This window comes from Aspergillus wentii (assembly GCF_001890725.1).
Source record: "Aspergillus wentii DTO 134E9 unplaced genomic scaffold ASPWEscaffold_8, whole genome shotgun sequence".
NCBI lineage: Eukaryota > Fungi > Ascomycota > Eurotiomycetes > Eurotiales > Aspergillaceae > Aspergillus > Aspergillus wentii.
The window spans coordinates 2,074,745-2,102,132 of NW_024467839.1; the positions used below are offsets into that span (position 1 = coordinate 2,074,745).

The 27,388-nt window shown below is 48.3% G+C and overlaps 12 protein-coding genes across 12 annotated transcripts; 8 read left to right on the forward strand and 4 right to left on the reverse strand.

The window, feature by feature from the left end:
* The first annotated feature begins 59 nt into the window (after positions 1-59).
* Positions 60-588, forward strand: ASPWEDRAFT_45587 (uncharacterized protein). Its single transcript, XM_040836574.1, has one exon. The coding sequence runs from the start codon at positions 129-131 to the stop codon at positions 396-398; it is 270 nt and encodes an 89-aa protein (XP_040685300.1). The 5' UTR covers positions 60-128; the 3' UTR covers positions 399-588.
* A 3,018-nt stretch (positions 589-3,606) lies between these two features.
* ASPWEDRAFT_54731 (uncharacterized protein) lies at positions 3,607-5,060 on the forward strand (the record flags this gene model as incomplete). Its single annotated transcript, XM_040838100.1, has 5 exons — positions 3,607-3,780; positions 3,856-3,982; positions 4,038-4,161; positions 4,226-4,662; positions 4,729-5,060. 5 exons carry the CDS (start codon positions 3,607-3,609, stop codon positions 5,058-5,060), a joined length of 1,194 nt encoding a protein of 397 aa, XP_040685301.1.
* Positions 5,061-5,497: 437 nt separating this feature from the next.
* ASPWEDRAFT_45592 (uncharacterized protein) lies at positions 5,498-6,594 on the reverse strand. The gene is made up of 2 exons (XM_040836575.1): positions 6,202-6,594; positions 5,498-6,134 (listed from the first exon to the last, which is right to left on the reverse strand). The coding sequence occupies exons 1-2, from the start codon at positions 6,479-6,481 to the stop codon at positions 5,740-5,742; spliced, it is 675 nt and encodes a 224-aa protein (XP_040685302.1). The 5' UTR covers positions 6,482-6,594; the 3' UTR covers positions 5,498-5,739.
* A 998-nt stretch (positions 6,595-7,592) lies between these two features.
* On the forward strand, positions 7,593-9,220 carry ASPWEDRAFT_119056 (uncharacterized protein; the record flags this gene model as incomplete). The annotated part of the gene is made up of 4 exons (XM_040828870.1): positions 7,593-7,715; positions 7,776-8,509; positions 8,558-8,933; positions 8,987-9,220. The coding sequence occupies 4 exons, from the start codon at positions 7,593-7,595 to the stop codon at positions 9,218-9,220; spliced, it is 1,467 nt and encodes a 488-aa protein (XP_040685303.1).
* Positions 9,118-11,154, reverse strand: ASPWEDRAFT_747605 (uncharacterized protein; the record flags this gene model as incomplete). The annotated part of the gene is given in 4 exon segments (XM_040839514.1): positions 9,118-9,680; positions 9,756-9,908; positions 9,958-10,041; positions 10,060-11,154. The coding sequence occupies 4 exon segments, from the start codon at positions 11,152-11,154 to the stop codon at positions 9,288-9,290; spliced, it is 1,725 nt and encodes a 574-aa protein (XP_040685304.1). The 3' UTR covers positions 9,118-9,287.
* A 1,047-nt stretch (positions 11,155-12,201) lies between these two features.
* Positions 12,202-13,217, reverse strand: ASPWEDRAFT_163803 (putative 3-hydroxyisobutyrate dehydrogenase; the record flags this gene model as incomplete). Its single annotated transcript, XM_040829858.1, has 2 exons — positions 12,202-12,932; positions 13,007-13,217. The coding sequence occupies 2 exons, from the start codon at positions 13,215-13,217 to the stop codon at positions 12,202-12,204; spliced, it is 942 nt and encodes a 313-aa protein (XP_040685305.1).
* Positions 13,218-14,274: 1,057 nt separating this feature from the next.
* Positions 14,275-15,522, forward strand: ASPWEDRAFT_45595 (uncharacterized protein). The gene is made up of 2 exons (XM_040836576.1): positions 14,275-14,439; positions 14,532-15,522. Exon 2 carries the CDS (start codon positions 14,578-14,580, stop codon positions 15,124-15,126), a length of 549 nt encoding a protein of 182 aa, XP_040685306.1. The 5' UTR covers positions 14,275-14,439; positions 14,532-14,577; the 3' UTR covers positions 15,127-15,522.
* Positions 15,523-16,885: 1,363 nt separating this feature from the next.
* ASPWEDRAFT_698138 (uncharacterized protein) lies at positions 16,886-18,741 on the forward strand. The gene is made up of 8 exons (XM_040839073.1): positions 16,886-17,197; positions 17,257-17,276; positions 17,339-17,375; positions 17,429-17,499; positions 17,560-17,861; positions 17,928-18,002; positions 18,053-18,120; positions 18,172-18,741. Exons 1-8 carry the CDS (start codon positions 17,008-17,010, stop codon positions 18,525-18,527), a joined length of 1,119 nt encoding a protein of 372 aa, XP_040685307.1. The 5' UTR covers positions 16,886-17,007; the 3' UTR covers positions 18,528-18,741.
* A 378-nt stretch (positions 18,742-19,119) lies between these two features.
* Positions 19,120-20,973, forward strand: ASPWEDRAFT_163811 (FAD-binding oxidoreductase; the record flags this gene model as incomplete). The annotated part of the gene is made up of 6 exons (XM_040829859.1): positions 19,120-19,538; positions 19,592-19,695; positions 19,749-20,094; positions 20,143-20,378; positions 20,423-20,788; positions 20,835-20,973. Exons 1-6 carry the CDS (start codon positions 19,239-19,241, stop codon positions 20,971-20,973), a joined length of 1,491 nt encoding a protein of 496 aa, XP_040685308.1. The 5' UTR covers positions 19,120-19,238.
* A 33-nt stretch (positions 20,974-21,006) lies between these two features.
* ASPWEDRAFT_698165 (carbohydrate esterase family 5 protein) lies at positions 21,007-22,429 on the reverse strand. The gene is made up of 3 exons (XM_040839074.1): positions 22,016-22,429; positions 21,634-21,821; positions 21,007-21,578 (listed from the first exon to the last, which is right to left on the reverse strand). The coding sequence occupies exons 1-3, from the start codon at positions 22,101-22,103 to the stop codon at positions 21,222-21,224; spliced, it is 633 nt and encodes a 210-aa protein (XP_040685309.1). The 5' UTR covers positions 22,104-22,429; the 3' UTR covers positions 21,007-21,221.
* Positions 22,430-23,238: 809 nt separating this feature from the next.
* Positions 23,239-24,191, forward strand: ASPWEDRAFT_32251 (PQ-loop repeat-containing protein; the record flags this gene model as incomplete). Its single annotated transcript, XM_040833636.1, has 5 exons — positions 23,239-23,283; positions 23,328-23,345; positions 23,394-23,597; positions 23,642-23,915; positions 23,962-24,191. The coding sequence occupies 5 exons, from the start codon at positions 23,239-23,241 to the stop codon at positions 24,189-24,191; spliced, it is 771 nt and encodes a 256-aa protein (XP_040685310.1).
* Positions 24,192-25,047: 856 nt separating this feature from the next.
* Positions 25,048-27,316, forward strand: ASPWEDRAFT_32252 (HET domain-containing protein; the record flags this gene model as incomplete). The annotated part of the gene is made up of 2 exons (XM_040833637.1): positions 25,048-25,237; positions 25,308-27,316. 2 exons carry the CDS (start codon positions 25,048-25,050, stop codon positions 27,314-27,316), a joined length of 2,199 nt encoding a protein of 732 aa, XP_040685311.1.
* Positions 27,317-27,388: the final 72 nt, after the last annotated feature.

The window sequence follows — 27,388 nt, forward strand, 5'->3', positions numbered from 1 at the left end:
ACGTGATCAACTCCATGTTTAAGTTGTGCGATCTTGACTTCAACCGGGACGTCACATGTGCCATCTTAGTAGACCAGGGAGTGCCATCGTCCTACATCGAATTAAGATCCTGGTTATTTTATATCACCATGACAATTATGATATATCGCCATCCTATCAGCAGCGGTGTTCTTGTTCTTGCGCATCACTGTTCAGAAACCGGAGCGCCACAAATCCAGAAAACCAATATTGCTTTCAATCTCACAGCAGGCTCTCGTCACACCGCAGGTATGCCGAGTCATCATGTCGCCCACAAAGAGCTAAGCGATCCCGATTGCATCACAAAGCACCAGGAAGACCCCAGAAAACTTCTAGATTCTAGAAATGCCTCTTCGGTATTGGTTGCTCTCGGGGGGTGATCTCTTGAACAGACGGCTAATTCCGGGCTGCCCTCATGATTCATGAGAATCGGATCAATGGGTCGATGATGCGAACGGGAAACCAACCCAGTTGATTCAGAAAGAAGAATTCCAGAGACTGGATCAAGGGACCCACTCACATGGTTCTTGTGTAGTGCGTACCCTTGTTCCTGTCTTGATTGGATCGTTTCATCAATTAATCCCCGTCTATTGAACTATTGCCAGTCCTCTGGTTCCATAGTGGAGCCTAAGGTGCCTCTCGAGTCTCGTGGCCCTGTTTTCCAGAGCGTCGGAAGGCCGTGGCCAACCGATCGGAATATTGATGGTATTGGCCGGAAACGTGTTCACACCTCTTATTATTTACCCCGTGTTTAAAGTACGAAAAACCAGAATGAGAGAACACAAACCTGGTTCCAACACCTTTGGGTGTTGTTCTTCTTTTGAATCCAACAAACTGGGTGCGGTGTGGATTTGGAATGTCGATCAACACGTTGATTCAGGTTGGCATGTAAATATGAACCATCAAGATTCCCGATGCCAAATACTAACAATACCATGTCACCGCCACATATCAGCATGACCGCATAGAAACGCAACAAGAGTCAAAGCTGATTCTATAATACCGATGCATATCTGGATGATGCCACAGGACGGCAACTGCCAAATGGTCGGATCCATTGCGAACCAGCCCTGCCATAGGGTGTTTGGATTTCGGGGAGTGTTCCGCCCTAGGAATAGCACACTCCACAGGTAGTACCCTTTTGAGGTAAGTCTATATTAATAGGAACCGAACTATTGCAATGGCGTTGTTGTGCAGAATTTTATCGCGTGTTTGCATTGATTCTTAAACTTGACCCACCCCTCGATGCGGTGTGAAGGTCATCTGCTCGTGCTCTCGGACGCAGCCAATTTGCATACAACCTGCCAAACGTATTAGTGACTTATCATCTAGGACTCATGTCCTGGGAATATGCCACATGCTTTTTGAGCATCTCACAGCATCAGTGGGCAACCTACATTGCGTTTGGGGCGGTATATACATATGTGCCCAAAATACAACAAAGGCAATGGAAATGGCAACACGTAACTGACAATATTGAGAACGCCATGGGAATAATTCAAAAATTCAATGGCTACACTGATGGAGTCCATAGCAGTTCATTCTGACTGCATGTGAATCTTCACTGCTCTTACCCCACATGTATATCTTTGCTTTTTCTCAGCTTCAGCTCGCTCTTCTCCGGGTGCCACTGCGGCTGAGTTGTGGCGAGAAAAAATGACCCAAAAACCAGCTGGGATCTTGCGATGTCGAGGTCAGATGCCGAATATCTAGCAAATAGTGCCTAATATTGACTGGCTATGACTAGTTGTCATATATCTCAATTTTTTTTTCCCTTTTTTTCATTCGCCAAACTGATTTTCTTCCCCCTGAATCACGGTCCCAGCTGTGGTGCATCGATAGCATGACTGATGCGTGTTGCGCCTTCATTGAGTACTATGATATGGTTGCCAAACAATGTCGATTCGTGTCCCCGGTCACTATTTGTTGGGGTGACTTGTCTACCATCTAGCCCTGATTATTGGATGCGTGCAGGGACATGAAGAATGACAATGGTCGTCATTCACAAAGATACCGTACAGCTGGTCGGCCCAAGGCCTCGAACATAATCTACACACAAAGTATACAATTCTAGCACTGAAAAGAGAGATGTGGCAGCAAAAACAAGCCCCCACCTCCTTCCCCTCGTCGAAGTTTACATGTAGGCGCTGGTTTTGCTTCAATAATGGTCACTCCCGCAGAGGCGATCAAGTCCGAGCGCTGCACGAGAGTAGCGGTGGGATCGAAATGACATTGGTATTTTCGCGGGGTCAGTCGCTATATTTCAAGAACGCGGCACACCTATCTGATCAACTGGGATGATCGGATTGTGAAAGGTTCTTGTCTTTTCGCGGCAAATCCCCCATGTCGGCGCCTCAGGCGCGATAGGCACGGGAAACAAAAAGAATCATGCTCAAGGCCTTCGATTGGATGCAAGTGCCCAAGGTCTGTGTGATACATGAAATCCGGCTCGTTTGGTAATTCAGTCAAAAATTCAGTTGACGTGGTGTTGATTCAGCTTCAAAACCATGGTTGAAGATGCTGGACGAAGGCTTCTCTGAGTTGTGGCTGTTATGTAACATCTGCTGTTCTTTATGCATCGTGGAATATGCACTAGATGTATCAGATGAAGACAGCCATGATTTCGGATCGATTTGCTGAAGAGACATGCAATCGTGTTGCAGGTTGAGTGGCGTTATTCAGTAGGCCGATTTAGGCCTAGAAGAGTAAGTCAATTTAATCCTGGGAGTAAACCAATTTGGTGCTGGGCGGCTTACTCCTAGGAGGTTGGATGACTATGACCGGTTGAACAATTATGCAACTAAAGTCTAGCGGCGACGATATCGGGATGGCGATCATCACACGGGTGCCGGATAACCAACATGCACATCATCCCACCCCCGTAGATTCCAGAGACTTCTCGTGACTAATGGAGGTATCTACCCAGTGCAGAATACCCCTCGCATCCAAAGCAGTACGTATGCCCAAAACAAACAGAGTAAAGGTTTTGTGGAACTTCATATACGGTAATGGCCATGTTCCCGGTCCCAAAGAGGGTAATTATGGAGTACTCTGGATTGCCTAATGAGGGAGATAGAGTCTGATTCATAGGATCACGGCGCTCGGTACTTGCAAGAAGGAAGTATGGTTTTGCGTCCAGTCTAGAAGATAGTCTGTTTGCTTTTGTTGTCTTGATCTTCGATTCTCATTTGCTCGATATTACCGGTTTCACTGCATATTTTCGTGGATGTTATCATCCCCAGATGGAATTACGGAGTACAATGTAGATAGTCATATCTCAACCCGTGTAATCGTATAGATACCGTTTTCGGTCAACCCAAAGGGAATTCGTAACGGAAGATGCAGATCTACTGTGTTCATCTTGCGTTAGCTGTCAACCGTTGTTGTCGAGGTTTTGCCTTTATTGCTGTACTCCGTAATGGGTGGCTAAATGAGGAAGTGCAGAATGCGGCCTATCAATCTACGGGGTTTCATTTGTATGGAGAAGATAGAGATATAAAGGGTCTTCAGGTCTCAACTTCTCATCAACTCATCAACCATTTTTTCTTCTTGTATATACCTCAAATCTAAATATTCTTTCAAAACACCATGGCAGCATCCACTCAGGCCATTCTCTCCCTGGCGGACGAGATCAAGAGTCTTGCCACTGAAGAGTCGACTTCTCCTTCAGGAGCACGACATGTCCAACTTCTTCAGCGTGTGGATGAGTTAAAGTTGGCCATCGAGTCACCCACCGACACTATCCTTCGTCTTATTTACCAGGTTCGTTTTCTGTCACTTTAGTCCGCTGGGTCTGGATGAGCTTGTTTGGATCAAGGCGATGCTAACCCCCGTTAGCCGCCCCAAAATGCCGCTCTACGGACCGTCATTGATCTTGGTATCTTCCCGCTGCTCGTGGAGAGCAAGAGTGGGGTCTCCGCGGCCGAGTTGGAGGAGCGTACTGGTGCTGAAAGGGGGTTGATCGGCAAGTATAAGACTGGTCGTTTGGTCACCATGACATAACTAATTTCTTTCAACAGTCCGTCTCATGAGAGTCATGGCTGGTCTTGGGCTCTGTGCCAGTCATGAATCGGAAGTGTATTCCCCCACGGACAAGACTTTGGCCATGACCCAGCCCATCGGCCGGGATGGAGTTTCGTGCCTGTATGTGCCGTGCCGTCTGGATCGGTAAAGAATGATAGCTTGATACTGACGCACGACTCGGTAGATTTGACCTCGTTGTCCCCACCCTTAGCAAACTTCCGGAATATCTTCGCTTGCACAACTACTCTAATCCCAAGGAATATTCCCGCTCGCCTATGCAGTGGGCCGTGGGTAAGAGTCAGTTCGAATGGATGAATGAGCACAAGGAACAACAGACCACTTTCAACTCGTACATGTCCAGTCGGCGCGAGGGTAAACCCAGCTGGTTCGATGTTTACCCCATCGAGAGCCTCATCCAGGAGGCAGTCCCGTGCGCGGAGATGCCCTTCATCGTTGATGTCGGTGGGAACCAGGGCCATGACTTGGCCAAGCTGCGCGATCGCTACCCCAACCACCCAGGTAGATTGATCTTGCAGGATCTGCCCAAGATTGTGGCGCCCGTTGATAGGCCCGGCATTGAGACCATGGGGTACAGCTTTTTGGATCCTCAGCCTGTCAAGGGTACGTTCATAACTCCCACCTTTTCTTGCTATGACCATTTGTGATCGTGGATACTGACTGGATTAGGGGCTCTCGCCTATTACTTCCGCGCCATTTTCCACGACTGGCCAGACCACATCTGCCAGAAAATCCTCCTGAATACCATCTCCGCCATGGATCCTAAGTACTCACGCATCCTTATTGTCGACTGGGTTCTCCCAGACACCAAGGCTCCACTCCTCCAGTCCTCGATGGACATTCAGATGATGAGCATCGGTGCCGGAGTCGAGAGATCCGAGAGACAATGGAGGGAGCTGCTGGGAGGTGCTGGCTTGGAGATCAAGCAGATCCACAATAGTCACCCCGGCATGGAGTCGATTATCGAAGCTGTTCGTATTGGTTCGGAGGCTTCGGCATAAATTCCAAGGGATAGCTCGAGTTTCAGGTGTTTTGGGGAGTATTGAGCGACATTGATAGACGGCAATGGTGTGGATGGTCAGGACTGTCCTGCCATGTCAACTGGTGTGATTTCAGAGCTGTTTCATTGATAATCCGGCGTTTTGGTTTTTCGTGATTCCTTTGTTCTTATTTGATGAGTATGACAAGTATCGTTTGCTTTGATTATTTCCGGTGGCTTGCAAGCTTCGAATCCACCGCACTGGATGACTGACACGTAGTCAAATCCATTCATTAGAGTTATATTCACCTTCTGTGGGTTTTCCTGGATTGTAAATGGGCTGTCTCTATCGTGCATAGCACTCTCACACAGCCAGGCCTAGTATCAGGTTAGACACCATGAAGTTGTCCGACATTTACCTGAGGCCAATTCAAAATATGCAAGTGGTCATGAATATTAGATGGGGACGTTCACGCCATTCTCCTCTTCAGCAACGATATCGACAGAATGAAAACAAGAGAAAAGATTCATTAGACCATTAAGCAAGGCCTTAGTGCATGCGTATATACAAATTGACGATAGTTACGATCCAAATTCAAACTGTTGAAATGTGCCCTTCGTCAAGTTTCATATGGGTATTTCCGTGAGACCAGAACTTCATTTTGCTCTAGTACAGTTGATGAACAGCGTAGAGCATATTTTCACCGAGTACAGTTGTGGACGGCAGTCTCCAGCCACAACTTAGTGTATTGCTTGTGCAGCCAGACGATATGAGAGGGCATGGGTTCGGACTCGGCCTTGCCCAGTCCTTGGTAGAAACAGCTCTTGAGGCCAAACTCAGCCACACCTTGTTCGGGTTTGACGACTGCCGACATTTCGAAAAGGCCGTCAGATGGGCGAACACCGGTGACGCGAGGAGAGTCACCGCAGCGAACAATGATGCGCTCGGGGGTCTTTTCGAGAACTTGGAAGTGGTCTGTGATCAGAGTGCCGGGCTCGTATGTTGAGGAACGGAGTTCCGACCGTGACCAAAGGTGATCCTTGGTTTCATCAGCCGGGGCATTTCTGGCGTGATGGGCACGCTGAGCAGCATATCCTGTATAGTTGAATAGGTCATCAGAATTGATGTGCATGGTTTGTGATAACGAGATCCAGTCACTTACCCAAGCCACTCCAGACACCGGCACAAAAAGCTTCCGTCAACTTGCCCTTGTTCTCGAGCAGGTCAGGTTTGATGTCAGACAAGGGAATCCTCCGGACAAAGAAGTCATGGGTAGTCGGGTTGTTGTTGGGATTGAAGGTCTTAAAGTGAGAGGAGCTGAAGATGTGATCGGTCAGAGGCAGAGGTTCCTCGACATTCTTGCGCGTGGCATAGAAGAAGGCGCCGACCGAGGCAACACCAGTGTAGGTGGAGAGCTTGATGAAGCGACGGATGACACCCATTGTGTATGGATTGAACAAGATATGGGTATTGAAATGTGATGGATGAGATGAGTCTCTCGAGAGAATGAAGGGGGAGTAAAAAAGATGGAGAAAGCTGTAAGCTGCACGGAGAGCTGCGGGAGCTGGGAGGTTGGACTGTTGGAGTCTGAAGGTGTGGGGAGCGGGGAGAGCACGGGACCGGACCAAGTCCGACTGACAACGAAGCGATTCTGCAGTGTTGATAAAAAGATATTTGAGAAGTGATCTATGTGAATGAAGGAATTGAGCACGTATGATAGCTTATATCCAATGACAGCCGTGGAGATGAAGATAATCTCGCAGTATCTTGTATCGTGCTGGACAATATGGCGGAGGACTCTCGGCCGTGAGGGGATGTTGCTGTCCCAAACAGGAATAGCCTCTCACATGACCTGTATTTTTACTGATGCCTCAGGTGTCGTCTATCTTCATTCGATTTGGGGGGTTGATAGACTTCATTTTTCATTATGATTGATGGAAATATACCATAGCCTGTATTGGGTGAATGGGTAACACAGAAGACAAGTGAAATCGCATTTTTGTTACCTGTTGGGGATATATAAAGACAGCCACTCAAGGAACAATCAGGGAAGAACAAATAAAAGAGAAATCAACATGCAGTTCTCCGTATCGACAACAAAGAAATAGCAACATAGCATCATGGATTCCCAATTCTGGTCCTGGAAGACTGTTTCGTTGACTTGTGCAACCAAGTTTGACAGCACGCGCTGCATATCTCAGGGGTCAACACCAGGTTATGATGCTCGTGGTGTCTCAAGCCCACTCTTTCAACACTCAACACACACTCATTGAGCGTGCATGACGTGACTGTGCATGATACCAGCCATCATATGAAAGAAACCCTTGTCCATCTTCATCTTCAACAAAGACTGTTTCGGGATATCCGGCCCCATCGGAAATCCCAAGAGATCGACCACCAAAAGATGCGATCCCCACTTGGGATAGCTTCGCGTCGTCCGAATCTCAACTCCTCCCTCACACTTTGTGGGGAAATCCAGATGGCTTTAAGTATCATAATGGATCTCCCTCCTCTTCCCCGGATGTGCGGATCCTCCTAGCCTCGCTGTCCTTCATGCCCCAGAAACGAGAGTCCACCTCGAGCCATCTCGAAGACATGACCGTCGCCGCCGAACGGGGGTTTTCGCCTACCCCTGATTCCAAAGACGCCCCCGATATAGACCACAACAACCCCCAGGTAAGCCATGGCCATTCTGAATCTCCACATCTTCCCTTGTGTATTAATCCGACTCTTTAGAACTGGTCCACTTCAGCCAAATTAACCACATATCTCACCATCTGCGCCTTCACCTTCCTGGCCAACGTAAATTCCAGCAATTTTACCGTCGCCACCAAAGCCATCATCCATGAATTCGGTGTCTCCCAAACCCAAGCAGGAGAGCTCGTCTGCTTCAATGTCTTCCTCTTCGGCCTGGGGAATATCATCTGGGTGCCCTTGATGCGCGTCGCGGGCAAACGTCCTGTCTACCTTCTCGCCATGCTGACACTCAGCATGATGAATGTCTGGTCTTCCCAGGCCACGAGCTACAAAGAATTGCTCGCCTCTCGAATTCTTTCTGGATTTCCAGCAGCTGCAGCCGACGCTACTGTGCCAGCCGTGGTGGGAGACATGGTCGCTCCCCATGATCGCGGGCATTATCTAATGATTTTCCATCTTTCCCTGACCAGTGGTCTTTTCCTCGGTCCTCTAATCAACGCCTATCTCGTACAAGAGGAAGATTGGCGCTGGATGTGCTACTTCCTAGCTATCGCAGTGGGAGTTGTCTTTCTCATATCCATCTTCACCATTCGCGAAACAACTTACCTCAAACGCGACTCGGACGTAAAGCGATCACACTGGCAGTGGATGTCTGTAACTCTAGGCTACGATCGGAACGCATCCTTTATCCGAACACTCTCAGATATCTTGGCTTGCGCGTCGTATCCGCAGCTGCTCTGGTGTGCTTTCAACATCGGTATCTCCATGGGATGGTAAGTAACCTTTGATCGCCTCGAAGAGAATAAACTAACCTCGTCCAGGAACATCGTCGTCCAGCTCACCTCCTCGAAAACTTTCACCGCCGCACCCTATAACTGGCCCATCGGAAACCTAGGCCTACTCTCCATATCCGGCTTTATCGGATGTGTTCTCGCCTTCTACGTTGCCGGCCGGCTAATCGATATCATCTCTACGCGTTATGCAAACCGACACGGCGGCCAGCGATTGCCCGAATATCGACTACCGGCTCTTCTCATCCCAGGCACGATCGGGCCCGCGGGGATCCTCACTTTCGGCCTCTGCATCGCATACGATACACCCTGGATCGGGGCGGCCTTTGGATACGGTATGCAAGCGTTCGGAGTGGCTGCCATTTCGAACGTCGCGGTGACTTACTCCTTGGATTGCTACAAACCGGTATGTTTTCTTTAATATACGTCTTGTAACATGCGCTTATACCGACAAACCAGGTCACTGGCGAGGCACTCGTGATTATCTTTGTCATCCGCAACACGATTGGAATGCTTCTGTCTCTGTACGGAACCAACTGGATAGAGCGACAAGGCCCTGCGGCCGTATTTGGGGAAATGACAGCCATCCAGGTAGTGGCTCTTTTGTTGGCCATTCCACTATTTTTCTACGGGGAGCGGTTACGAACTTTAACATCTCGATATGGGCCTATGAAGCGATTCAGCACCATATAAATATTTTCTAATACAACCTATTCATGTTTCGTTCAATTACATTGATTTACTATAGTCACCTGGAACATCATGGTCCCACATTCTTCTCTAGATAGTCTGCATACGTGAAAAGAGTCGTGGTAATCATAGTAACGGCATTCCACGTGCGGACATTTTCAAGTATCGTCGCCCATGCGCGTACTACCTTTGCGGCCAATACACCGGGCGTAGCATTTACCAGCGCAGGATTGCCATCGGGCCTTGATGCTTCCACTTCGGATAGAATCTCCTTGGCTGCTCTGACGATGGACTGCTCATCCGTGTCTAGTGGATACTCGAGGGTCGTCGAAGTCGTGGCTTTGAGGAATTGACTCAGGAGGTAGGCATAGTCTAATGAGCATACGGCATGCATCACAGACCAGCTGTGGCCTTGTCCGATGAAGAAAATGCCCATTTGGACGGGTGGGCATAAAGCTGCGAGCTATAAATGGGTGTTGTCAGCACTTATATCTATTCCGAGAACTAGAACTCGAATTGAACGGAGAAAGATGCATACCGCATGCCGTGCTGCGAGTGTTAATAAAGGACCCCGTTTGAGAGGTGGCAGTTGCTTGAGTCGGTGAACTATTTGCACATCATCTTGCTCCAAAAACGAGCGCGCGGGCCCAATGTCTACTGCGAGACGAATATACGCAAGACGATATAAAGCCTGGAAACAACTTAGCATCATTTGACGAGTAGGGATAACGACCACATACCGTGGAGTTAAATGCGATCGGTCCATGCCTATCGAGCGGAGTGAGAGAAGACTCTGGATTTTGCTCCCATCCTGTCTGCCATCTCTTGAGAGCCTATCGAACCGATAGAGGCGGCTCAAGGGAAGCCTGTCGGAGAGTGGATATTCGCTGTATCAACGCATGGATCATGACATGACTGCTCAACGCAGAACAAGGCGGAACTCGTGTATTCGTATTAAGACAGGCAAGATAGTCTTGGAACAGGGGAGGAGACTCGGACTGTCGATGAAGCATGTTCCAGCTCTCAGCATCAACTGCCCTCCATTCAGATTCCGAGCATGGTAGGAAGAGCTCAATCTCGGATAGCATGATTGGCGATGGTAGATTCATTGCAATGCTGTGGAGATTGAAGAAACAAAATATGATTAGTTTTGTGCGTCGAGCACTTTCCTCTCTTGACCAGTCCTCCCATGATGGGATGTCGTGTGATTGTTCGATTAGCCCGTGTTGACGGACAAGCATAGCTAGCATGCTTGGTGTGGCCACTGCATGTCTCATCAATGATCGATTCGTGACGTTCCACGTTGCCATCGCCATGAGGTAGAAGAGAGCCTGCGTCGTCTCAACCATCCCGTACTCATTAGCCATGCGCGGTCCCTGACGAGGCCTATTATCGGATGTTAATTGTTCACCAGGCATTTCTTTAGACAATGACTGCCGGTTCGTGGACTGGTGCTCCAAGTCACGGCGGCGGATCTGTTCCAGTGCGATCTCATGTGCATAGGAGAACAGCTTCAATCCTTGATGGGGCTCGAGGCAGTACTGTGAGCCTGTAGCTGCCATAGCAAGAAGGAGTTCCGGGGCCATTTCTTTGACAGAGAGGGTTGGTGCATGTAAGATAGGGAAATGGGGCTGGAAGCCGTTCATGAATCTGTGGAGATAACGTGTCATCGCATGCCGTGAAGGAAGCTCATAATTGTCTGGTAAAACCGAGTCGAACTGTGAGAGTTTATTGGCAAAGGCTGCCCAGTCCTCGCGTGAGACCTTTGGAAAGGCACTTGCTGGCTGAACGCGGCGATTATCCTCGACTTGAGGAGACAGAAAGCGAGATAGACGGCCTGCGAGGCTGGGATCTGCGACTCGTGGTTCCTCATTGCCATGGTCTGCAATCCTTGTCGAAGTATGCGTTTCCGGCAACAAGGGAGACAGATCGAGCATTGGTATTTCTGGGAAGAAAGGATGGTGTCCGTCAAAGATAGGAAGGCTGACGTCGTCTAGAAAGTTCAAGTTGAATGGTTGCGAGATAGGCAGTGAAGTATCTTCGACCGGCACAGAGAGAACCAGGGGATCTGTCTCAACGCCAGATTCTGGAGGAACAAACTCATTTTCATTCGAGGGTTGGTACAAAGGGACGGGTGTGTTATTCAAGTTGACCCCAGGGCTTCCGTTTCCCACATTCTCAACATTAGAATAAGGAATATCTTTATGGGCCAATTTCATATGCCGACTCAACAAGTCCCTGCAGCATCGTCAGATTATGTATACCCTTTAATGGGCGGGAAATACCTTCGCCGGCAAGAATAACTGCATATCTTGCAATGATACGGCTTGCGACCGTAATCTGGTCAAGTTAGTCATTTATAGTTCACCAACAGGGGAAGCTCAACTGACGGATGTTTTGATGCCGTTGGAGATGTTCCCGGCGATTGAAATAGCGCTGACAGATACTGCACAGAAACTTCTTCTCCTGGCTTGCGACACCACTAATAGGCTCTGTGATGGCAATGCCACCGGTCTCTAAACGACGAGTAGTCCGGGATGACATGGTGGTCTATGAGGTTGGGGATAACCCTAGAGGAAGAAGATAATCACTTCCCCCGCATCTCGTAAGGCGGGGCATTTGGAAGCATGTGGGAAATCCCTGCATCGGAAATAGAATTGAGGTAAACTGAAATAGTCATTGTGTTGTGCCTGGTTGGCTCAGTATGCGTAAACAAATGGCAAATGGCATTATATATAACGAGCTCGGACTGAGAGTTTTCGGGTCGACATTTGTTAATCAACAATGATAATGAACAAATTCAGATATATCATCGAGAGGAACATTTTCCTCCTTCAAAACGAGATAGATTCGCACTGCAGAGCTATGGATATAGCCTATGCTTTGGAAGCAGATAACCGAAACTGCGGGGAATTGGGGTAATCCCGAGAAAGAGTCCGCGATCACTTGCGTCCATGCACTACGAGACACACTGTACACAATTTTCAATCCGAGAATTTGCTTGCCCACGTTTCATCGCCTCCCAGAAACCGAAAAACCACTCGCGAGTCTCGGTCGCGACATCGGGGATCATCGGCAGCGGCGATGTATGTGTCCAGTCCAGGTTGACCCAATACCAAATTAGAGCCCACACTTTCTGCCAGCTGCATGGCAAGAGAAAAGTCCTTCTTCATGAGCTGTACTTTGAAGCCACCTTGATATCCGTTTGTAGATGGTGCATCAGGAACCACGCCGGGACACGGATTGTAGTCGTCGCAAATGGCATTCTGCGCAGTACCTGCTGCAATAACATGAGATAGAACACGTGGATCTAAGCCAGCTCGTATTCCTGTATTCAGGGATTCGGAGCTAGCGATAGCAATCAGACCAGAGAGATAGTTGTTGCAAAGCTTGGCTGCGAGTCCTAACGAGGGTTTGCAGCAGGGTATGACCTTTTTGCCCATCAGACTCAAAAGGTCTGTTATAAGACCCAAGTTCGGATCTGTAGAGCTGCATCCCAGAAAAAATGCAATTGTGCCTTTTTGTGCACCGAGGGTACCACCACTGACAGGGGCGTCGTAATATGAGGCACTGGGATGGTGATCTGAAATATGCTGCTTTACTAAAAGACTCGTTTCAGTGTCGATGGTGGAGCAGTCGATGAGAATGCGGTCTTGAAGATCGACGGTGCAAACACCAGTAGTTTCATCTAGGAATACAGTCTTGACGTGGGCGCCTTCAGGGACCATGGAGAGGATGAATTTCTGCTTGTGAATACTCGATCAGTCCATAAAGAATAGAAAAAGAAACATACTGTATTCTCCGCAACGTTTCTGGGCGATGTTCCGGCGGTGATTTTGCCAGGATATTTGGCAGCCAATTCGTCCATAACTGTGTTTACCACATCGTAAACGTATATTTGAGACTCTTGGGGTAACTTGTTGGCCAGATGCTCGGCCATGTGCTTGCCCATGGCCCCCAGGCCGATGAAGCCGACAGCAGTAAAACCTGTTAATGCCATGATGGTAGTTGAAGATTGCGTGTAAATCCACTGCGCCAGCTGTTCCATATCATCTTTAATAGCGTCAGGTACCCCAAGAACTGGGTCTCGGGGATGGATTCAATATCCCCAAACCACTCCTCATTGTGGGTCCATCGTAATTGACCAGGTGTCGTAGATGTCCAAGGCATTTCACATATAGCCTATATGTACGGCATTTCTCCCACACATCGTGAAAAGTATCGTAAGCAATCGTCTAAGAATGTGGCACGGGACTAGAGATGTTCTATATGCTAGGAAGTAGCCATGGTTAAGCATGCGCTTCGGCATTGCAGGAGCGTTCCTCGATTCAGTTGTACTTTGCCTTGGAAAAGGCCATCGGTCTATCGACCATGTTCACTTTATTTATATAGGCAATGAATGTGAAAGTGGCCATGTATCAGTGTAGGACGCTGTCCTCATCCACTTCACCATGTCTTGTCGTCCCCCCATTTCCCCACTTCCCCAATCCTGCCCGAGCCCTATATTCATATCGCTTGTGTCGTCGCTGGAATAGAATTTTGATTCCCTGTGTTGCTAAATGTGCAGATTCTGTGTAGTTGCTTCCATATGCTGGAGGGCCTAGAGATTGACTGCTACCGAATGCTTGAGCTCTTGTATTTTGGCAATAAAAACCTATTCGTATCAATCGTTCCCGAAACAGACAGAGCATTAAAGAGTCCAGGACAAAACCGGTAATCCGTTCTGTCCTGTCAGTACTGACGAGTGTTTGGTCAGTTTCGTAGTGCTGGGAATGAGCAATTAAGAATCATGTAGATAGTCTGAGGCAGTGACAATCGCCCCACTGAAAAAGGTATCCTTGAAGCGTTAAGAATATTAGAGCGATGTGAGACCAAAGCTGTGCTTGGGAACATCGAGGAATGATCGAGATATGGGGTCGAAGAGCACTGGAGACCCCGTGACTCGCCAGGGTTGCCTGTTTAGGCCCGTCACGCACACAAATTAAACTTGACACCCTGCTCTTCCAACACCCAGGCTTTCCTACAGCCCAGCTTCTTCTGCAGCTTCCCTTCTCTCCACGATATGAACCGCACTCCGTGGATGGCGTCCTTTCACCAATATCCAGCAGGAGTACGCATTTGCAATCACGGGGCTGTGATATCCATTGGCCGTCGAGATTCTTAGCACACGTTTATGTTGAGTCCATATCTTGTTTGGGGTTTCGCAGGTGTCAACTATCTCCGTAAGAGATGTCACAGCAAGAAACAAGACCACATCTTATTTGAAAGATGTTTTAACCTGAGCATGCTAACGTTTATCCCACGTATCACGCAGGTACGCTTCAAACTAGATTTATAGTGCATACCGCCACCAAATATCTATGAGAACCCTCGTGCTCGAGAACCTTCAACAGCGTTTAGGAAAGACCTGGGGCTGGGACATAAAGCTTCATGGCTGTGGTGATGTGCTGTCAACGCCGGCTAAAGCCGACTTGTCAAATCACGACTGGCACTTGTCTGTGTTTTATCATTGGAGAATCCTATTGTGGAACCGTGGGACGTTTATCATCGAATTCTGTCCTGCTTTTTCAGACTTCGTGGGGATAAGGTCTCCTGAAAGAAGGTACCTAGATATTTGTCAAGAGGGGGACCCCCCCCCAATGGTTGCAAATAAAACCTGCAAGCAAGAAGACTACAGGGGTAATGTCGGGCAAATAGCCAGATTCAGTTTATCCTCCCCCAGCGACGCTTGTGTCATTGTCATTATTCACAATAACACTTTGGCATCATGGCAAAGATATGAGGTGTGGGTCGAATGCTTGAATTTGCACCGGATCGCAATCCGATGTTTCGAAATAGAGACGAAACGAAATAGCACAAAGTATACGGCCAATGCACTCCTGAGTCGACTTAAAATCAAGAACAAATGAGATATACAGCCATACGACCTCATCTCCTGAGTACAGACCATGATATGCCTTCCGATGTTCGAATATTCTTCCATTTCCCTTTGAGAAACGAAGGGGGAATTTCCCGGCCGATCGGCGATGCGCGAACTGCAAAGCGACCTAATAAACACTACAATAAACTTTACGAGTAAATGAGATTGGGTCCTCCGCTAGCGCCTTGACGGCAATATTGAAGAAAATGGTTTAGCACGAAATACGAATAAGACGGTGAATGGATACATACGAGAGTTTACGACTGATGTCTCGAGCATGTCAGTATTAGCTGCAAGGGTCAAGATTCTTGGTGGAGTCGCCTTCTAAAGTGTGGAATGAAATTATCGACTACTTATGCAGAGAAGAACATGATTATCTCCGTCGCATCATGAATTGTTATTGTTACGTACGTGCATGTTATTCTCTGGCGTAATTGTGGTTTGCCCCGGATGTTTCGCGCTCACGAGGGTTCTAAGAAGTGATCAACAAGTGCATAAAACCCATAAATGCATTCTGGGCTGCGATGTCACAGGGCTGTTCTCGCTGTTCCAAGCTTCCAATAATTTGGGTAATTTAAAACCCAGCGAAGTTCTGGATTGTAAACTCTGAAGAGTGAAGCGAAGCAGTCAGTCCCACGACTATGGGGATTGCATCAATAGATCGGTCGCGGTAGGGGGCTCAGGGCTGGAGGCATGACCTCGAGCACAGGCTTTTCCGGAGTACCGGTACCTGGGTGTCCGATTACTATGTATTGTTTCCAAGACAAAGCAATGGAGACAATGGAGACGGTGGACCTTGGATGGCCGCGATGGTACCTGGCAAGAAAATCTTTTCCTGCCTTGGAAGGGATTGTTCTTGTCGGGGTTTGACCTGTTCGCCCATTTTCTGTCCTGCAAAGATACTACTTATCGTCGCTCATACAGATTTCAAGTTTTAACTTGTCTTACTGCGGGGAGCGCCGCCCGCGGAACATCCTTTGAGACGAAAATCACAATGCCTAGGGCTTGTCGCTCCCAAGAAATGAGGAAAAACAGGGATGAGTAGCTAGTTATTTGAGCACGATGACTGGAGGTCAATGTTGCGCAGGTGGTTGTGCCAATCAAGGCATTTTCACCATTTATCAACAGCTAATCAGCTCTTAGGGGTCGTTTCCTCTATGTACTCGGTAATCCCAACTGATAGCCTCAAAGCTTGAACCATGGAACGCGAATAGACGGATCCCGGGGAGACATTGAGATATATCCGTTTGCCAAAGTGACAATACATAAACAATAATGTACAAAGCATTGCGATTTGAGGGCACCCACTCCGAACAAGTGTTCAATGTTCACCACGATGTCCTATGGATCAGCCAAATTGATCCACCCATGGGTCTGGTAGTACGTCGTACAGAATCCACAATGCAGGCAATAATAATAAGCCAAAATTCAAATGATCGCAGTCATGCGAACTCGGACTCGGAGAGGAGCAATGCAGATCACGATGTGGCGATAGCCCACTCCCCCCCGAGAAAGCAGCATGTATGGCGTCAATGTATAATCCGCAACCTTTTTGCAACACGATCAATCTTTTATTTTCAAGGAGGATCGAGGAATCCAGCCTCCCAGGGATTAGAACCTGCCTGAGGAAAACGAGCGGCTGTCAAAGCCCGGTGATCTATGCTGGACTATTTTTGTGGCTACAACCTTAACTCTGACCATTATGACGCTTTGTGGAGAGTAATATTTTGGTGATTTCTCAGTTCCCCGACTCCTGCATTCTAATTTTGGGTATATGAATACCGTCGCGCTGCAGTACCCATGAGTCTATGATTTATCCGCCTCCCATCAAGGTTGTTGTCATCGATTACTACCGGTAGAGAGGCCAGCCATGGAGAATAACACAATCACGCCGGCGATGGCACCGCCGCCTGGCGTGACATCGAATTTCATCAACCCTATGTCCCGTGGTGACAAGTATCTGGCGATAAATTGCATTTTCTTGCCGCTGGCTGTCATTGCCTTGGTTGTTCGGACCTGGACTAGAATATTTATCGTGCGCAACTTTCGTTCAGATGATTGTAAGGATTGTTGTTCTACTTTGAATGTTTTCTTGACTCAGTTTGCTGACTCCGGATAGATTTAATGATCACATCATTGGTATGTCGGCTGTGGCTTACTGTAAGCTCCAACTGGATACTGATTAATGGTGTTTGATCTAGATATTGTCTATCGCCCTTACTGGTGTTACACTTGACAGTAGGTAGACATCAAATCCCAAGAGCGAACTTAACGACTAACGAATCTGATAGTGTTGAATTATGGTCTAGGGAGGCACATGTGGGATGTACCTCTAGCTCACCTAACTCCATATTTTCTCAAGGTATGCTGCTCGAGTGAGGGATCTGTTGATGAAAGACGCTGATGATAGTCTCTTCGCTAGTTGAACGTGATCGCGGCCATTCTCTATTGCGCTGCGACCGGATTCACCAAAGTCTCCGTCCTCATATTTTACCTCCGCATTTTCCCCAGCCGCTCCTTCCACATCTCCGTTTGGACAATTGTTTTCATCGCGGTGGCCTATAATGTGGCGAGTGTCTTGGCCAACGTCTTTAGCTGTACGCCGATTGCGAAAGCGTGGGATTTGACGATAGAGCATGGCATTTGCATGAATCGACCGGTGTTCTACTTTGCGAACGCAGGACTCGGCATCTTCACAGACTTTGCGACGGTATTGGTTCCGATGTGCGTATAGACCGGGGCGAATAAACTACTTGGGAGTCCAGCACTGATCAATTTTGGCGATTCTAGACCCTGGCTACGACGGTTGCAGATGCCTCTACGACAGAAGATTGCCGTTGGTTGTATTCTGGCAATGGGATGTTTGTAAGTGTCACCAATCTTGATCGACCATTCCAGAGTCTCATCGATCATAGTGTCGGCATCGTTAGTTGCGTCCGCCTGGCAAGTCTTTACGTCTTGATGAACAGCACCGATTTGACCTGTAAGTCTGCGATCAGGTAGGCCTATTCGATATTCAAACTGACTTGACCAGGGGCAACCACCGATGCACTGTGGTGGTGTACGATTGAGCTGAACCTGGGCATTGTTGGAGGATGCGTGACTGCCATGAGACCATTTGTGCGACGATACTTCCCCCGTCTCCTCGGTCTGTCATCAGCGGACTATTCAAGTTCACGCCCAACCGGGCATCCTCTCAATTCGATACCTCGCGAAGGACAGCCGAGCTTCACCAATGGCAGTCATAAATACTCGGCGACATTGACAGGAGGATTCGGCAACGAGAGCAGGGAGCACATCCTATCAACGCTCCCTGTTTCCTCCAAGGAAGTAGACGGAATTGTCCGAACCGTCGAGTTCGATATAGAGAACTCGCCTCCTCATACATAATGATTGCCAGTCTGCGACTTAATGATGGCGATGAAATAATCGAATTTGGCGTTTTCAATTGAAATTTTTTTGGTTTCTTGGATGGGGAGCCTTTGGCTCTACTTTGTGAGCGATGATTTTTGGGATAAGGAGTGAAAAAATACCCCGGTATATAATAAGTTGATACCACAATCAATTCGATGATAATCTCTCATCTTATATTCTGGCCACACACATTTTGGTATTGATTATCGATTGTTGCCGTAACTATCGAAGCAAGTCGTGCCACGGCCGAGGTTTCTTGCAGCCGGTGGGGATGGCCTCAGCAAAACTAGCGAGTTAGCGGTGACTATCAGCACGGAGATTGGCAGATCGCGACCAAACTATGGTGCTAGATGCTAACCATGAATCAAAACCAGTTGACCCTGATTCAGAAAACTCGCAACTACTTTCTTCAGCGGCGCGACCTGACTCCGAAGCAATGCATTGGCTCCGTTCTCGCCGTGTTTTTTCTCCACAACCGCCGCGGGAACATCGGAGATGACCACGATTCCCAGAGAACCACGTTTCGTTCTTCTCTCTGCCAATTCTGGTTGATCAAGCCTTCTGCCGCGTGTTAGTTTAGGATGATTGATTTGATTTAATCCGACCGGTCGATTCCTTTTATTCCTCCCTCCCCCTTCTCCCCTCCGTTCCAGTCCCCGGATTCAATCGCACAATTGATCAGCCATAATGCGTCTGTCTTCAACGGTCGTGCCCCTGGCAGGCCTGGCTCCGGCCAATGTGATGTGCAATGCTTCTGTGGCACCGGGATGCCAGGCATTGGGCGATAAGCTGTCAGATGCGGTGTTTTACAGCGGCAGCCCCGTCTACAGCTATGAATCGCAGGAGTTCTGGTCCAACACGGAGAAGATGTCGCCGGGCTGCATCTTCCGTCCACAATCCAGCAGCCAATTGGCCCAAGGTCTCGGTCAATTGGTCGATGTCAATGCCCAGTTTGCGGTGCGGGGCGGTGGACATATGGGAATCAGGGTAACTATGGACAGCGGGTTATTCTCGGCGTAAACACGGCTGATGATCATTAGGGGTCCAACAATATCGATGATGGCGTTTTGATCGTCATGTCCAACCTGACCAAGTCGGAGGTGAACGAGGACAAGTCGCTTTTGTCGGTCGGTCCTTCGCATCAGTATGTTTTATCTTATTCCGTATGTCTCCTGACAGCCACTGACGGGATTCTAGCTGGAGCGATGTCTACTCCTACCTCCAGCAATATGGACTTGCAGTCCCTGGAGGTCGTTTGGGTCCAGTCGGTGTTCCTGGTCTCCTCCTGGCGGGAGGTGTCAGCTTCTATGGCAACCAGGTTGGCTGGGCATGCGACAGCGTCATCAACTACGAGGTTGTCCTGGCCAATGGATCTGTTGTCGAGGTCAACAAGACGCACCATCCTGATCTCTTCTGGGCTCTGAAGGGTGGCAGCAGCAACTTTGGCTTGGTCACTCGCTTCGACATTGAGACCATCAAGTCTCCCAAGGTCTGGGCGGGTACTCACACCGTGTCGGCGCAGTACCTGGATCGATTCCTGGCTGTATGATCTGATGCCCTTCCTTGCTGTTGCTTTTGCTAATCGTAATAGGCCGCCGCTACCTACGCGGCCGACATCTCCGACCCCAAGACACACATTGTTCCTGCTGTCGTGCCCGGCAACACCACGCTGGCATCTGTGATTCTTTTCTACGACAGCCCTGACACCGGCTACCCGGATGCCTTCAAGCCGTTTACCGACATTCCCGCTATCAGCAGCACGGTCGGATTCAAGACTCTGGGTGAATTCGCTACGGAGACGGGCGCCATGGTGGTTCCAGACATCAAGTATGTTTTTCCGATCATCTAAATGAACCAACTAACCGTTTCAGTGACGTTTTCGTCGCCGGTACAGTGTCGGGTACTACATACGACGAACTCCACCGCGGTATCAGTATCATCAACAGCACCTTCTTTGCTGCTCTCCCGGCTCTGTACGAGAAGGTGCCTGCGGCCAACATCTCCACCATTCAACTCGACTGGCAACCCATCGGATCTCTCTGGATGAAAGCTTCGGAGGCCCGTGGCGGCAATGCACTCGGTCTGGACTCGTCCAAGGTGTACCTCTGCTACGCCGAGGTGGTGGAATGGATTGGATCAGCTTATGATGAGGCCGTCTCCACCTGGGTGAAGGATGTGACTGCCGAGATCAACGCTGCCACGGAGAAGGCTGGATTGTTTGAAGCATTCAACTACATGTAAGTGAATTCACCCGTCAATAAATGCAGCTGCTAACGAGAATAGGGGCGACGCGGCCGGCTTCCAGTCCATCTTCCCTGGATACGGAGCGGAGAACCATCAGAAGCTGCAGACGATCGCGAAGCGGTACGATCCTCATGGTGTTTTCCAGACTTTGATGCCAGGTGGATTCAAGGTGTTTTAATCATGTATATAATGTGTTGTACATGGCAGATGTCTATTGACTACTAATACTGGCACATACAACAATCTGCAGGTAAACTGCACTTTAATTCAGCTGAACACGACCTACTTTCTATTGATCATCGAGATAAGATAATATAACAGTATTCATAAACCCAGCATCCAGCACCAAGTCCATAACCAAGGATATACAAACGACAAGACAGCAACTCGTCATCTCATCTAATAATTTAACACACATAAAGGTATCTAAGAAGAAACACCAGCAGCCTGCACCAAGAACTGGGCCGCAGTCTTAGCCTCCCCGCCATACGACAAGTGAGCAATCACATTAAACCCATTCTCACAGACAGGGTCCCCAGCAGCACAGAACTCCTTGACCTTATCGCTAGACAGCTTGCCCACGTTGAGCATCTTGAACGGGTCACCGAAGAGCACGGCGGCAGTGACCTGGCCGTCGCTGAGCGAGTTTGCCGCGTTGTGAACCACCATCGAACCTTGCGAGTAGCCGCCCAGCACGACCTTGGTGTCGGGGCATTGCTGGAGGGCTTGCTTGACGAGTTTGGCCATTTGGGGGCCGCCGGAGGAGCCCATGGAGACGTTGCCCTAAGTCCATCGGTTAGAGGGTATGATATGACTATGGTGAATAATGTGGACTTACAGCTGCATCGGCAGGGTAATCGACACCCTGGACAGTGACCTTGTTGTTGGTCAAAGAGCTCAGCTGCTTCGCAACAGGCGGCCCAACAACACTCCCCATGTTCCCCAGCTCAGTCGTACCACGAGCAAAGATAAACGTCAAAGGCTGGCAGCCTTTGTTCTGAGTGACGCCGTTCTCGGTAATACCGCCTATACACCATCAGCACGCTTCACAGTAGCTTTCCTCACGGGCAACAAACCATTGTCACCACCCAGGAGACTGCTAATGTCCGGGATGGCATTGACGCCGGTCTCACCACCGCTGCTGGCAGAGGTGGTGCTGCTACCCGACGAGCTGGAGGTGGAGGAACCGCCAAAATTGGGCAGGTTGGAGGCCAACGAACCGAGATCGAACTGGCGCTCTTCGATGGTGGGGGTGGGCGCTGCGACGGCAGACCCGGCGAGGAGGGCAAGGAGGGCGACGGCCTTCATTGTGGGATGGCTGGTGAGATAAAGAACGGCAGTATGGACTGAGAAGAAGAAAAGAAAGAAAGTGAGGACACGAGGACATACGAGTGAGAGGTACTTATAGGAGAGACTGAAAAATCAGACCCGGCGCAGAAGCCGTTTCTGACACGATCGAGAAATTGGGGCGATCAGTGTTTCGTGGAGGTTACAGATGCAGCAGAGCCATGGATATTGGCTTCGATGGTTTTCTAGTTCTTGTTTTTAGATAGATTGATATTGTTGTTAATGTGGATGTGATTGGTATAGAGTGTTGTGCGTCGGGAATTTACCAAAATGCAGACTAAAAAATGAGTCCTCCATAATGAAAAATAGATTATTCTTGAGCATAAAGATAGAAGAATAGAAGAAAGATCAATCAGTTACAGATAAACATCTACAGGGCAAATGCTGCATCCAAGTCTCACTCTGTAACCCACAAATTGGTTCCCCCGACGTTCAACCTTGGCTCTCGTACAAAAAAGACAATATTATCTGATTCTGGGATGCTGATTGAACGGTTCGGGTAATTAATCAATATGTGTTCCTGGTGGCTGGAATGGTTCCCTGTCGACCCCAAAATTGAGTCAACATCGGTGTTTCACATCCACCCGAGGTTCAAGCGGTAGTTGCACTGCTATTATGAGGGTAAACATAACTGCCGAACTAGAGGGATAATAAATTTCTAGTATGGTAAGCCACTTTATTTCTAACAATATTCCATAGTGGTATAAACCATGTAAGGTAGTATGCTTATCAATCTATCAATCTCGTATAAATATTCTTAATTTAGACAAACTGACCTCATTGTGGAGATGTTCTGGAATACATCAACCACACTGAAACGCGCCATGGAAGGGCACATGGGGTGTCATCAGGGTCCATCTTGATATCTTCTCATGACAGTAAAGCGGATGCTTCGGATGTCACTGTCTACCATTTTTCCAGCAAAGACAGGTTATCGAATATGGAATATGGATAGCTCTATAACAATCATATAACTCACTTCCAGGTCATTTACGGTAGTGGTGGGTCAATCAGAATTCCAGAAAATTCCAATCACGTGCTGTTATCAATGACTTCAATCACTGAAATGCTTCAATCTGCATCGACATAATCCACAATGGACGTCCCAATCGCAGCAAATGTCCTCGGGACTATAGGCGCTGTCAGTTTTCCTCCTCTCACAATGAATGCAGCTAACAATTCTAGGTCTGTTGGTCTGTCCAGGTGAGACAAGGTCCAGGCGTTAATGTCGAGCGACACTAAGATCCACAGCTTATACCCCAGATCATCGTCAATTATCGAAGACATAACACGGAAGGCTTGCAGCCATCGATGATGCTGTTGTGGGCTACTGCTGGCGTGCCTCTGGGAGTATATAATATTGTGGAGGAGTTTAATGTGGCACTTCGAATACAGCCTCAAATACTCACTTTTCTGAGTCTTGTGACGTGGGCGCAGTGCTTTTACTATGGGAAGGTGTGTCTTTATTTGATTATACTGAATTGATAATAATATTGTAGAAACGGTCGTTGATGGCATGCATCACTGCTGTTGTTCCGCTTCTTATCACCCTCGGTGGGATTGAAGTTGGTCTGATATATGCATTACAAGCCGCAAAGGATCGTGATATTCAATGGCCCATTATCCTCATGGCTGTTCTCAGTGCCTGTCTACTGGCCGCGGGCGTTCTTCGACATTACTGGGATATCTATGTCCACCACACGGTGAGAGGAATCAGCTTTATATTCATCGCCATTGATGCTGCTGGGGATTTATTCTCTCTAGTTTCCGTCTGTATGTGTTCTCCTTATAGTCAACGGTCTATCACTAACATGTTTAGTGTTCGAACCAAGCATCGATATTCTCGGAATGGTTATCTATGGAACTGAACTCGTACTCTGGATCGGCATCATGGTCTGTGGAGGAGTGTTCAATTTCCTGCCTTGGATTACGGAGAAGCTGAAAAAGGATGAAAGAGAGGAGCCAGTGTCGCTGCACGAGATGCCATCTTCTACTTCGGTCTTTCGGACTGCTTCTCAGTCGGTGGTTCGACGAGTGCCTCATCAGTAGATTCAGCTGTTATACTATAAATTTTATATAGCAGATATTTGAAACAACCAATGGCAAATAACAAGAGCAGTCTATCACAGGCCAGAAAGCCTGGACCAATATATAAACAGAAGTTATACTGATATATAACTGCGCTGGTATTGCTTTATTGGTGATATTCCCATGTCTCGAGGCCATTAACCAGGGGCCTACTTCACGGTTCTGGGAGTGGGATTGACTTCTATATACACTGCTAGCTTCATATGAGTTCTGTGGGCTATTGCAAGTCACAAACTTAGGCCTCAAACCTCGAAACCAGAATTTCTTCTAGGTGAACGGTGTACCCCACGCTTGGGCAGACATTAGGCAGCCATGCGCCATCCAAGGCATGACTTGTGACATTCCATCAACTGCGTCCGAGCAGAATGAAGAAAATAACTATACTTATATCCATTCACAAATCTAAACTCTAGAACGCAACATATCAGGCTTTTTAGGTTTCCAATGATACTGCGCCATGGAACATGATGAGGAAGGCATCCATGATAGATGTTCACTCTGTGCTTCTTTCGGGAATACGAAATTTGTCATATCCAGAGGCACTTCAGGGATCCCAAACCAGCCTCTCAGCAACCACCCAACTAAGACAGCAGAGAAACAAGAGTATTTCCACAAATGGTGTCCAAGCTGCTCCGATACGCCGAGTGACTTACTATGTGAGAGATGCAAGCACATGAGATTGAAGCATTTGTTACAATGTTTGCTTTTGGCCGATCGAGATCCTACACGATATTCAACCAACCTTAGGAAATTTGTATTAAATCTAGGCCGTGTTCGAGGCTTGGAAAAGAATTCATCATACTGTGAAGCGTGCGACATGTTTTCCAAGATAGCAGATCGCTTGCTTAAAGGCACAGGCCTTTCACGAAACGCATCATGCATTCTTACCGTGAGACAAAGGGTCGGCTCACTTGCGGATATCAAGTACGACCTCGAAATAATCCTCAGCCTGAGAAGACCAGAGGGTTACTTATCAGTTGAAAAGAAAAGGAGGTATTGTACCAGGTGTAAGATTTACCATTCTAGGCTATCTATATGGAAACTGGAAAAAATAGAGTATTAAGTGACATGATATAGATGAAAGACTTTTCGGAACCCTGGATCCTGTCCGAGGCCACAATATCGTTTCTATACGCAGACCCCAGGCGACAGTTGACTGGGCAATGGTTTCCGAGTGGCTGAAAGATTGCCAAAACAGGTGCTGCCATGTCAAGCCTGAAAACACACTTACAAGTGAATTCCGAGTGATTGATGTCAGAAAGAGGTGTATCGCGCTGGTTCCCACCCCCTGTGAATATGCAGCTTTGAGCTACGTTTGGGGAGCTGCAAGTGCTCAATTGCAGGCAACAACAGAGAATATCCACCGTCTGAGTGCGGATGGCTCTCTGAGCAGCGATCTCTTGCCACAGGTCATCGAGGATGCAATTTTTGCATGCAGCGCTCTAGGCATCGATTATATTTGGGTTGATCGGCTTTGTATCTTGCAGGACGAGGAGCCTCGCAAGAAGGATCGATTTTTGAATGCCATGGGGGAGATATACAGCCACTCATCTCTCACTTTGGTCGCTCTCGATGGGTCTGATGCCGACCATGGCCTGACAGGAGTTGGCAAAGTGCAGCGACCTGCGTACTGGACGAGACAGTGGCAGGGAATTCATCTCATCAGCGAATTTCACGGTTATCATGAGTTCTTCCGGCAGTCCAAATGGGCATCTAGGGGTTGGACTCTTCAAGAGGCATTTTTCTCACCAAGGTTGCTGTTCTTCTCTGATACCAGGGTTTTCTATGAATGCCGCCATAGAGAAGAAATCCAAGACGAGATTGAAGGGACGGTTCCCAAATTGAGAGATCTCTGGAGATTGAAAGACTCTTACAGTAAAGTGGTGCGGGAGCTCACTCAGAGGGATCTGACTTTCGAATCCGACATACTGCATGCATTCAAAGGGATTCTACATACGAGATGGGGATCCGGCTATTATGGTCTCCCTCTGAATATCTTCAGTGATGCAATACTCTGGACCGTCGATAGTGATTCTAAGTCCCCAGTGTCTTCAACTCCCGCCACCTATGAACTTTGGTTGCCGGGTTACGACTGGACGGTCACAATCAACGAACATGTGGCAAGGCACGCACCCCTGGGGGACGTATTTCCCTCATGGTCGTGGTCTTCCATCAACGGTGTCATCACTGGTAATTACACATGCCACTTCGCTGAGTGGACTAAAGCGCGGACATCACTCGCAGTATGGGCGATCCCATCCACTTTTAACGGTCGACCGAGTATACAGCCTCTCTCGAATGCTGCAGGCGAGCCAGAAGTGTTTGACGAACGGGAGGAGTTTAAATCACCCAATGAGCGCGATGAACAAGAAATGATAGACCTTGAAACCCGTTCACGTGTAGATCATTCGGTACAACTCCATCTTGGATATCGCTCAAAAGAATATGTCTTGGCGCGACTTGCGGCTGTCCTGGCATGGAAATCCGGTTGCTTCTCGGGATGTCTGCCGACTATACTCGACATTGATGGTACATGGGAGGACTATGAGAAGCTCGTTTCTAGCAACTGGCGCTCGCTCGCGCAGTTATGTGACGAGGCCCATTGTATGCCGAACGGCACAATGTCTGAACAAGATGTGGAAGCAAGGTTCCCTTTTGAGATGTGGTCCAAATGCCCAGTCGGATCGATCTTTGTCTACACCCAATCGCTCCATCTCGATCTGATCCTCATGGAAAACGACACAAGGCTTCACGTTAAAGCAGGCGAGTTGGTCCCTAACTTGGTGCTCGGATCAGTCAACATGGAACGCATCAAACGTGCTCGTCATCAGAGTCCCCAGGCTGTCTTTGATGTGTTGGCTCTCTCTATTAGACCCAGCTTTTTGGAGGATGGTGCAAATGATGAAGACAATTGGTACGATTCTACAGGGACTGAGCTTTGTTACCTTCACCCGGACCCTATCGTAGTGGAGCTTATGGTTGTTGAGACGGAGAATGGCATCAGTCGACGTGTCGCACTGGCATGGACCTTTTTGAAGCCTTGGATAAGAGAACGGCCTCGATTCCATACATTTCACTTGGTTTGATAGAGGAGTGGTTCTGCTAGTCGGAATAGTGAGAATATTTGACAGTTACAAGCCCTAATCCCGAGCCCTAGT